The 12033-nt window shown below is 35.5% G+C and overlaps 1 protein-coding gene across 1 annotated transcript; it reads left to right on the top strand.

Annotated features, from left to right (window-relative positions):
• Nucleotides 1-6759: 6759 nt before the first annotated feature.
• Nucleotides 6760-9902, top strand: LOC122296143 (putative wall-associated receptor kinase-like 16). Its single transcript, XM_043105594.1, has 3 exons — nucleotides 6760-7405; nucleotides 7586-7762; nucleotides 8379-9902. The coding sequence occupies exons 1-3, from the start codon at nucleotides 6760-6762 to the stop codon at nucleotides 9593-9595; spliced, it is 2040 nt and encodes a 679-aa protein (XP_042961528.1). The 3' UTR covers nucleotides 9596-9902.
• Nucleotides 9903-12033: the final 2131 nt, after the last annotated feature.

The raw sequence follows: 12033 nt of genomic DNA, 5'->3' as shown, positions 1-12033 counted from the left end.
CTTGCAAGGAAGTACTGTTGATGGAAGAGCTTCCACATGCTGTGAGAAGCTAGAAGAGACTGATGCCGACACCACCAGTCTTTGGTATATGTGTATGGGACACGCTGGAAAAAAAGTTTTGCAAACACTGGTGAAGCAAGGCTTACTCAAAGGTGCCAAGACTGGTAAACTGTCTTTCTGTGAGCACTATGTATTGGGGAAGCAGAGGCGGATCAAGTTTGGAACTGCTGTACACAATACACAGGGAATATTTGACTATGTACACTCCGATGTTTGGGGACCTACACAAAATGCATCTTTGGGAGGTAAGCATTGGTCTGTAACTTTTATTGATGATTATTCTCGTCGTGTGTGGGTGTATACGATGAAGAATAAAGATGAACTGCTGAAAATCTTCCTTGATTGGAAGAAAATGATTGAGAATCAGACCAGCAGAAAGATCAAGCAGCTCAGATATGATAATGGAGGTGAGTACACGTCAGATCCCTTCATGGAAGTATGCCGGAGAGAGGGAATTGTCAGACACTTCACAGTACGAGGTACACCGCAGCAGAACGATGTGGCAGAATGGATGAATCATACTTTATTAGAGAAAGTGTGATGTATGTTACTGGATGCTGGATTCAGTAAACAATTTTGGGCTGAAGCTGTGACATATGCCTGCCACGTCATCAACCGACTACCCGCAGCTGCCAATGACGGGAAGACACCCACTGAAATGTGGAGAGGTAAACATGCTACTGATTATGACTCTTTACCCATTTTCGGATGTCCTACTTACTATCATGCTAAAAAAAGTAAGCTTGATCCTAGACCCAAGAAAGTAAAATTCTTGGGTTTTAGTACTGGTGTAAAAGGGTATAGACTCTGGTGCGTAGAGTCCAAAAAGGTGGTAATCAGTAGAGATGTAACATTCAATGAGTCTGAGATGCTTAAGTTACATAAGCATAAAGATTCCAATGAAGGCAGCAGTGATGGCGAAACATCAGATGATTCGCAGAATGTGAGTTTATTAGTTCAAAAAAGTTAGGAAAGCATGGACAAGATGAAGTTGATAGTCCAATCACAGTACCTCCATGTCAACCCGAATCAATAGCAACCAACAGACCGAGACGAGAGAAACGTGTACCGATACGTTTTGCAGACTATGTGACATATGCATTGCCAGCTAAAGGATGTGAGATCTCAACCACTTATAGAGAAGCCATACAGTCTAATGAACAAGTTGAGTAGACAAAGGCGATGAATGAAGAGATGCAGTCTCTTCACTAGAACCAGACTTGGGAGCTTGTGCCGCTTCCAAAAGGAAATAAGACAATTGGCTGTAAGTGGATCTTCAATCAGAAAGATGATCAAGCTGCTAAAAATGGAGTGCAATACAAAGTTAGGTTGGTAGCCAAGGGCTACGCTCAGACAGAGGGAATTGACTACAGTGAAGTATTCTCTCCTATTGTGAAGCATTCATCCATTCGGATATTGCTAGCTTTGGTTGCACAATATGATCTTGAGTTAGCACAGTTTGATGTAAAGACAGCTTTCTTACATGGTGATCTGGAATAGGAGATTTATCTGTCTCAACCAGAAGGTTTTAAAAAAGCTGGAAAAGAAAATTGGGTATGCAGTATGAAGAAGTCTCTCTATGGCTTGAAGCAGTCACCTCGGCAATGGTATAAGCGGTTTGACCGCTTTATGATGGATCTGAAATATACTCGTTGCCAATACGATCACTGTGTGTATTTCAGAAAACTTGCAAATAGATCTTTCATTTATTTGCTTTTATATGTAGATGATATGTTAATTGCATGTAAAAGCAAGGGGGAGATAGATCGCTTAAAAACTCAGTTAAGTCATGAGTTTGAAATGAAAGATCTGGGAGAAGCACGAAGAATACTGGGATGGAGATCAGCAGAGATAGGGTGAAAGATATAGTTCACCTTACTCAAATGCAGTAACTGAAGAAAATACTGCAACGCTTCAACATCGACTCGAAGACGAAACCGGTGAGTACTCCTATGCCCCCATATTTCAAGCTCAGTGCATTGCAGTCTCCTAAAACTGATGAAGAGCAGGACTATATGAGGAATGTCCCATATGCAAGTATTGTTGGAAGCTTAATGTATGCCATGGTGTGTACACGACTTGATATCTCCCAGGCCGTTAGCTTAGTTAGTCGCTATATGCATAATCCTGAAAAGGTTCATTGGCATGCGGCTAAGTGCATTCTACGGTATATTTCGGAGACCGTAGATGTTGGTTTGAAGTTCGAGAAGAGTGAAGATAGTCTAGTAACTGGATATGTTGACTCAGACTATACAGGTGATCTTGACAAATGCCGATCAATAACTGGATATGTGTTCACTATGGCTGGAGGACTAGTTAGTTGGCGATCAACTTTGCAGTCAACAATTGCACTATCATCAACTGAGGCTAAATACATGGCTCTAACAGAAGCCGTGAAAGGAGCCATTTGGTTACAGAGATTGGTAACAAATTTGGGCTTTAAGCAGCAAGAGGTTACCGTTTACTGTAACAGTCAAAGTGCAATTCATTTGGCTAAGAATCAAGTATGTCACTCTCGAACAAAACACATAAATGTCCGATTTCACTTTGTACGTGAAATATTATAAGAAAATGACATCAAACTTCAGAAGATTGGCACTGAAGATAATCCAACAGATATGTTGATGAAAGTCGTCACAGGGATCAAGTTCCAACACTATTTGGACTTGATCAATATTGTACACTGCTGAGCACCCTCGGGTGCATTGGAGCGTATTCGATAGCAGAAATCTCTCATGTCAAAGAATGAGGTGCGTTCATTTGGAGAATAAATCAGTTTGCAAGCAGCTTGGTATGGCACACTTGGGTGGAGGGGTTGATTGTTGAACCACCCTAAGTGTGAAACCAAACTCATTCACCAAACCCCTTAAGCTCAGCACCGTTTTGTTCCTCGTTTGTATTAGGCGCACACCATCGTTCTCTCTTTTGTTGTATTAGGCACCAACACAAATCCCTGCAGCAAGGTCACAAATTGTTGCACCTAACGCAGAGATTGTAGGCTGCTCTCTCCTATAAATAGGAGAGCTCAAGTGGGCAAATAGGGGTGTGGGAAAAATTAGAGAGAAAGAGAGTACGTGAGAGAGAGAATTTGTAGAGTTTTCTAAATCTCGCACAAATTCAGTAAAAGAGGCTCCAGTGGACGTAAGCAATTTGCTGAACCACTTAAATATCGTCTTGTGTGATTTTGGACAGGCCGGAGGGCACAACAATAACGATCATATTTTTTGCAAGATTAGTTCATTACTGTGGACGTTTAGCTTTCACCATAATTCTTTGTGTTTGAAAGATTAGTCGACATTGATTTGGATGCATTGTTAAGGAGTCATGCATGATCTAGATCACCTGGACAATGGGAAATTAATTAATTCCACCCTCTGTAATCAAATACGTGGATTAGTGTATGGATTGATGCCTCCTAAACTTTCGAAACAGCAAATGGGAACTCACCTGGACAATGCAAATTACTTTGATCCGACAAAAAGCAAGCAAAACAATATATAAACAAGAAAGCAAATGATCATCATCGATACACTACTTTAGCAGAAATGCAAATTTAAAGGCAGCACTACTAGGAATGATCAAATTCATATAACTTTAAATAATTAAGCAAAAGATTTCCCATCATATATAATGGACTATGATCATGACTTCCTTCATAGTTTATAGGTCTATGGACTTTGATCCGTACCTAATTTCACCCTTGAGCAAAGTCTTAGGAATATTAATTAGCCACTTCCTTCAACTTCTTGAATGATCTCTGGTTTATATTCTAAAGAATCAATCAATATTGTGGTTTAAATTGCTTAAAATCATTATAAGCCACAAGAATTTCGTTCATTCGCCACCCTAGAATTCCTATAATAATAATCTATAATTGGTATTTTCTTAGATGCTGTCTGATATATGGAAGAGAGTTTATAATCATTGATAAAGATTTTTTCATTTTTTCCAATTGGATCATTGGCTTACTGATTACATCTATACAATCTCCTTATACTCTAATACTTAAATTTTGGATAAAAATGTGAGAAATCTTAAAGACCATACAAAGGACAGTCAACTGTAGACTTTGATGGATTGTTGAGGAGTCATGCATGATTTTTACGTATCTGGAAGTTAATTAATTCCACCCTCTGTAATAAAATACGAGGATTAGTGTTGGGATCGATGCCTTCTGAACTTTTGAAGTAGCAAATGGGAACTCAAGTAGAAAATGCAAATTACTTTGATCCGACAAAAAGTATAGAAAACTCTATACATCCGAAGATTTAGATGTTGTTTATAAAGAAAAACATGGTAAAACTTAAATCTCAAATATTTTATATTTACATATATATCAAGTATTAAAACTAAAACCATTTATCCTTTAATTATAAAAATCTGACAAATTACGCTCATTTAATTTCAACCGCTAAGATTGATAAAAAAAGGTGAGTTGTACAAAATTATTGACAATCAAATCAAAGTATTTCGAATACGCTGTATCAGTTTTAGAGTACAAATTAAGTGCAAAATCACTGGATCAAGCGCCAGCTAGCCGCTAATTGTTGGAGGCGACGGGAGCACAAAAACGATGTTTAGAAAAGTTTGAAGGATTTGGATACATCAGAAAGATAGAAAGAATTTGGTAAGAGAGAGATTTTTGGACGTTGGTGTTTTAATTATTATTGTACGTTTAATTATGATTTTTGGAGGCCACGTCGAGATCGAGCAATACAAAAAAAGACGATCTAGAAAAGCTGGAAGGATTTGGTAAGAGAAAGATTTGAAAGAAATAGAGATTTGAAAGAAGATGCTTGCTGCTAGCAGATGATTGGTGGTGAGAGCAACAAGACAGATGGTGGGGAGTGCGGAGCAGAAATAATGGGAGGAAGCATGGTCGATGCGATGAGTAGTATATAGCAATATCACAAAACTTTAAAGAGAGAGTCTACTTGCAAACAGTACGTGTCACAATATTTTTCGCATATATTTTCTTTCACGCATTGATTAAGGGTACGTCGATTCCAGATAAACATCTGTTTTTTATGGTCACTAAAAAGGGGGAAACAAAGAAGCAGACAAAAGGATAATTCTAGACAGAAGAAAATGGAATATATATAATTATTTTGAGTTCTCGAGAAACTTATGGCAAATAAAGGAAAAGTAGTGGGGCAGCTTAATGTGGCTAATATTTTAAACTTGTAAAATAAACTAAAAAAGATAAAGCAAATGGTCCAGCAAGATATGACATCATATCTTATTCAAAAGAAAAGTAAAAATGAATAAAACAATGTTTTGAACTTTAACAAATGAAATATATCCATTTAGCAAATAATAAAAAGATGGAACAAATTTAAGCAATTAATTTGTACTAAATTAGTAAACAGATATGATCCTCAGTACATCTCAAGTTTCTGGCACTTATTCAATTAGAAGAGTAATGTTAGAAGGTGTGTAAGTCTTGCATAATCAATTAATTTGAAAAGAAAAAAGCGTTTTCTGTTAAAAAATAATTATTCATTTTTTTCAAAAGAAATGTACGGGATTTACACATTCTAAAACTGTAAATATTATTCATAATTTAGTTACACAGTTTAAATGAGATGAGATGAGATATTTTGTTAAAAGTTGAATAAAATATTGTTATAATATAATTTTTTAATATTAATTTTGTTTTGGGATTTGAACAACTAAATTATTTATTATATTTTGTATGAAAATTTGGCGTAATTGTAATGATTATATGATATAAGATGACATAATTTAGTTTTATGTAACCAAACCATCCTAAGTCATGTGTACTTATTTCTAAAAATTACTATTTCTTACTAGTATACTAACAATATTGCAAAGGTGGGAATTAATTTTTAAATAGGACAACACAACAATTTGTCCAAATTGAGTAGTTTCCAACAAGGAAAAATCCTCACCAATTTATTATTTTTAATTGAGGATATTGTAAAATCATTATTTATATCAAAAGTTTAAACTGTTAAAAAAATAGATTAATTACTTATATTAATATATTATTAACTTGTATAACATGTCAATTTGGATATCACAACTTGAAAATTTGAGGTTGTTAAGAAAGTGTGTTTTTCTATAAAAAGAAAATATGATATTGATAGCTTTGGAATGGTTGGCCCCTACGGCCAGTAAAGGGGAAAAAGAAGAGTAAAGCCTTTTATAAATAATAAAAATATTTAATCTCATCTCACCTCTTTCATAATCATTAATTTTTTAAATTTCAATATAATATATAATAAATAATATAATTTTTTTAAATTTTAAAATAATAATAATATTAACAAATAATATTATAATAATATTTTATTTAATTTTTAATTTTTATTGCTTTCTAAACTAAATTAGTGGAGGACACAAGACTGGCTAGTATGTATCTTCGTTCTTATTTAATGGATACTAGGTTGTTTAAATTTTCGAAAACATACACGTAGAGCTAAAGAACAAGAGAAAGCGTGGAAGCTGAAGGAAGTGGCTAATATTTCAGGAAAAATTCTATTCATAAGCCTCATACACCACACACCACTCTTTTTATTATTTTTTTAATTTTTTTCTCTTATCAAATGTGTAGTATATGGATGATTAATAGAAGAATTCTATTATTTTAAAAAGAATAAAACTAAATAAAATTTAAAAAATAAATTTAAAAAATAAAAAAAATAAATAATTATGTAGTGTGTGGTGTATGGGCTTATGAGTAGCAAAGCTCATATTTCAGACTTGGTATTCCGTCGTTGCCAATGGTGGCCAGAGTTTGATAATCAGCCTAGTCTCAGCCGCATCTCTGCCTTGCTCAACTCGTCGAAATTTAGCATCTCACTTGAGAAGAACAGTATCTTTGCCGTCGGTTGTAACTTTTACGCCTACATTAGTGGCTCGCATGAACAAGATTATACGTTCATGTCTGGGTGCATATCATTCTGTGGCAACAGTTCCGGTTTGGTTAACGGCTCTTGCTCTGGCCTTGGCTGTTGCCATTCTGCAATCCCAGGAAACACAACGAATTATAATTTGACCGTTCAGAGCATTTACACTAATGGATCCAGCAGAACCTCGGGGCAATCATGTGGTTTAGGTTTTATTGGGGAAACACAGGCATACAACTTTTCCACCTTAGATTTTACAAATTTAACGAAAAGGGAGACTGTACCCCTGGTGCTTGATTGGGCAATTGAAAATAAGAAATGCAAAGATGCTGAGAAAAATATGACAAGCTTTTTATGCAAAGCAGCAAATAGTAGTTGTTCGGAACCCCATGGTCGTGGGTATATTTGCAAGTGTCCCCCAGGTCATCAGGGGAACCCATACCTTCCTGATGAACACAAGGATAGTTGCCAAGGTAATTAATTATTAATGGTGTTCATTTGTTTTACTTTATAAGCCTTTTCTTTTTCTTTTTTAATGTCAGCTCATTTTTTATTAGCAAATTAATCAGTTCATGTTGTACTTGTTAAATGAGCAAACTGTTATGGCTGTATTTCGATGACGACGGACTAACTGTAGTACTCACGTGTTTCAGATATTGATGAGTGCAAAGATCTTGATCGGAATCCCTGCAATGCTACTGCAACGTGTACCAACACTAACGGGAGCTACATATGTATATGTCCCAATGGATATGAAGGCGATGGGAGGATGCCGCCTGGAACAGGTTGTAGTCGAAAAGGCCAATCCAAGATCATGATTATTGCCCTGGGTATGTATAACATATATAGGAATAGTGGTATTACAGTACTACTCGTCTCTTTTTTATTTTCATTTTCTTGTTAATTTACTAACTACATTTATACTGGTTATTTAAAAAAAAAAAAATAACTACATTTATACATGCATGATGGATTTGGTTTCCCATGCAATTACCTCACTCACTTCCCATGCAGTAATTATAATTTGGTCTAAAATGAACCATGCATTTTGATTAATGTAAAGTCTTTTAAGTTGAGAAAATTAATGTTTTGAGATGGGTAAGTTAATTCAAAGCTTAGTTCACTCTTTCTATTCCATATAATTAATTTGTAACCTTACCTTTCGTACGCATGGAACGTAGTTGAAATCTGCTAATGATAGATCTTTGCTTCTCCAAAGTCAGTAGCTATAGCTAGCTAGGCTTTAAATCCTTCTTTTTAATGATGATCACTAGCCAAGTTAAAACTCGAAACTCAACTCCTTGTACGTCATTTTTATATATTACGTATATTACACATTGAAATCTCAGCTTTGTTGAAGTCATTGCATGTGCTATAATGTTAGTGACTGAGGAAGATATTGAAATACATTCTATATGGTCAAAATGCATGCTTGAACAATTACAGGTGTCTGCATAAGCCTTTTAATCCTGCTCGTGGGAAGTTCGTTGGTATATTGGGTAATGCAAAGAAGAAAGCTCAAAAAATTGAAACAGAAGTTCTTCAAACAAAATGGTGGCTTAATCTTAGAACGACAACTTCTGAATCACAAAGAATCTGTTGAGCCAGCTAAAATCTTTAGTGCAGAAGAGCTTGAAAAGGCCACTAACAACTATCATAAAAGTAGAGTCATTGGCCAAGGAGGCTTTGGAACTGTTTATAAAGGAGTTTTACCAAATGATAGAGTGGTCGCCATTAAGAAGTCCAATGTTGTTGATCAGAGCCAAATTGAGCAGTTTATAAATGAGATGGTTGTGCTTACTAAAATTAAGCACAAGAATGTGGTGAAGTTACTAGGATGTTGTCTTGAGACCGAAGTACCCTTACTAGTATATGAATTCATCACAAACGGGACACTTTTTGAGCATATTCATGATAAAAACCTGTCATCCTCGCTCTCATGGGAGAAACGTCTAAAGGTAGCATTAGAAACTGCAGAAGCCTTATCATACATCCATTTCGAGACTTCTATGTCTATTATACATAGAGATGTGAAAACTACAAATATACTTCTGGATGAAAACCATACAGCAAAAATGTCTGACTTTGGAGCTTCAAGATTAGTGCCTCTTGACCACACAAGATTAACAACCGTGGTGCAGGGAACTTTGGGATACTTGGACCCAGAATACTTCCATACTAGCCAACTAACTGGAAAAAGTGATGTGTATAGCTTTGGTGTTGTTATTGCAGAGCTACTAACAGGTGAAAAAGCACTTTCCATGGATAGGCCTGAAAGTGAAAGAAATCTAGCAATGTATTTTGTTACTACAATAAAAGAGGATCGCCTCCTTCAGATTATTGATGATCGCATTCTCAAAGAAGGTAATACTGAGGAAATAAAGGAAGTTGCTAATATAGCAAAAAAGTGTTTAAATGTAAGAGGGGAGGATAGACCTAGTATGAAGCAAGTAACAAAGGAGTTGGAGGGATTAAGACTTTCAGAAAAACACTCGTTGAAAAAGGTTGATCCCAACACACAACAGACTAAACACTTGCCTAATGCACCTACACATTCTTTGGGAATTGATGTTGACATCAGCAGCTCTTCCATCAATACTGCTGTTGCGGATGACAGCATGAGAAATCAAGTAGTTAAACCAACAGATGATGATGCTAGATAATTTGTTCATCCTCATCGAAGGCTAGCATAGCCCATCTCTTGTAGTCGTCGACATTCATCATCACCACCCATTTTCTCCATTTTATTATTTCCCCCCCCCCCCCCAAAAAAAAAAAAAAATCTCTCCAATGAAAGGAAATTTGGTCTCCTTGTATGCATGCTTTAATATTGAAAGAATGTGATCATAGCTTTATATACCATGTTCATGTACGTGGTAATTGAGAGCTGTGACATGTATATCAGTGATATTATCTTGAGTGATTGTAATATAACGTGTTCTATGTGAGATATGCAATATCATTGAAAGCTTTTGTGAGAATTTAGTGAAATGAATTGTTAGCCTATTTCCATGCACTACTTCAGAATGAAAAGCTTTTAGCTAAATCCAGTATCGGTTATCCGAGGAGATAAGAGTTTTAAACACAGTAAAAGAAAAAGTCTAAATCCATCTACAGTATTAATTAGCTTAATTAGTAGGAAAATATAATAAAATTTTTGGTGATAAACAGCTAGCTAGGTACGTGAGTTGGCATCTAATAGCTAATTATGGTCATTAAAAACAAATTTATTCAGCTGTTTCAAGCGCAATGTGGCTAAGTCGACAAACCAGTCCCAATATAATGATATTCATGTGGAAAATAACATACCAGAATGGACGTACATAAAAAAGGAGACAATATCCATCATCAATATATATCACAAACTATTTACATTACAAGTGGAATACCTTCTAATCATGCGAAAAGCATCCAGCTTGCTTGCGGAAGACTTCTTTTGTATAGTCCTTCCCTTGCTTTAATAATTTCTTGCTCAAACAGGGGACAAAAAAGAATGCTTCAATTATTGCTCGTGGAATCATTCTTACCAACTTTTGTCTTCGGATAAGAAATGTCTTTGTAGGTAATTAATTAGCTTTTTCTTGCTTTTTGCATCGAAGTGTTGCTTTAATGGACGTCTTATCTATTCCGATCAGTTTATACTTTAGACTTCTTTAATGAAATTTTTATTTTGGTTTTGCATAGAAGTAGAATCTAATTAGGTAAGTAACTGCCTTTTTAAGGGTTCATTATTCATTAATATTGCTTAATTAATTTAGAGTGGGCCCCCTAGTACTTGGTAATTAGGCACGATAAAAGTTACGTTTTATAAGTCCATGCATGCGACCATTGCAATTTGGTTTCAAATTAATACATTAAGGTCCGTCGGTAAAAGAATACATGAAGTTGCAATTTGGTTTCAAATTAATACATTAAGTTAGGGGTGCTACCCGCCCCCCAAGGGCGGGGCCACCCCGCCCCTGCATGGACTGGGGATGGGTACCCCGTCCGGTAACGGGAGTGCAGGAGTGGACCTGCCCCCGTCCGCCCCCCGACTTTGTAATTGGGCCCTTGGCCCATTAAGATTATTTGGGCCATTTTGAGTCCAAATAAGTTTTTTGGGCTCAGAATGATCCAGAAACACAATCCACACATATTTTTTAAACTAAAAATTTAACTACAACTATATTTATATATTAAAAAAACCTAAAAAAGAAATTAGGAATACAAATACTAATTACTAAATTCCAAGTTCAAAAACTTCAACGGTCAACCTAATACTATTAGCCTATTAATTACGAAGTAACTAAGGCATGCACTAAGCTATTACAAAATTACAATGATAGAAATTACAAAATCGTGTCAACTAATAAATAATTACAAAATTATAAAGACATAAAAATAATAAATACTACAAATTGTACCATTAATGATTAACATTACAATTAATTATAAATTAACAAAATCATAACATTAGGAAGTTTGATCAATTTTGGGTGATGTTGAGTTCACTGAGACGTTCCATTATGTTGAGATATGGGCAGACAAATTCAAGATCATAAATCCTGCAATAATAATAAGTTCAAAATAAAACGAATTAGAATTATCAATATAAAGTTTTAACTTATAAATTAAGGGATTAATTGTGCAAACCATGAGCAATAGTGGGTCTAGAGTCTAATATAAAAGAAGTCATATTGCAGCGGAGGTAGCTGTAGACGTCGTCCCAGGTTTCACTACAACAATTAAATTTGAAATTAACACCAATTAATTTTAAATAAAAAATAAAAATAAGATAATTGAATTCAGGTGACATTACCAGATCCAGGTGCATCATCACCCTCCTCCTTGGCGTTGACATGATCATAATCAATAACATCCGGAACATAAATTGGACTCCCTGTGATCCAATTTGAGGTGCAAATCAAAGACTCAACAGTGGCAGGATCTAATGAGCTCCGGAATTGATCCAATACGCGCCCTCCGGTGCTAAAGGCCGACTTCGAGGCTACTGTGCTAATAGGGATGGCCAAAATATTGCGGGCTATTTGTGCAAGGACAGGATACTTGGGGGCATGTACCTTCCATCAAGCAAAGATATCAAAGTCTCGTACATATGGTT

This window comes from Carya illinoinensis, chromosome 15, assembly GCF_018687715.1.
Source record: "Carya illinoinensis cultivar Pawnee chromosome 15, C.illinoinensisPawnee_v1, whole genome shotgun sequence".
NCBI lineage: Eukaryota > Viridiplantae > Streptophyta > Magnoliopsida > Fagales > Juglandaceae > Carya > Carya illinoinensis.
Note: the sequence above shows the minus strand (reverse complement) of the source record. Positions and strands in the feature narration are given on the sequence as shown.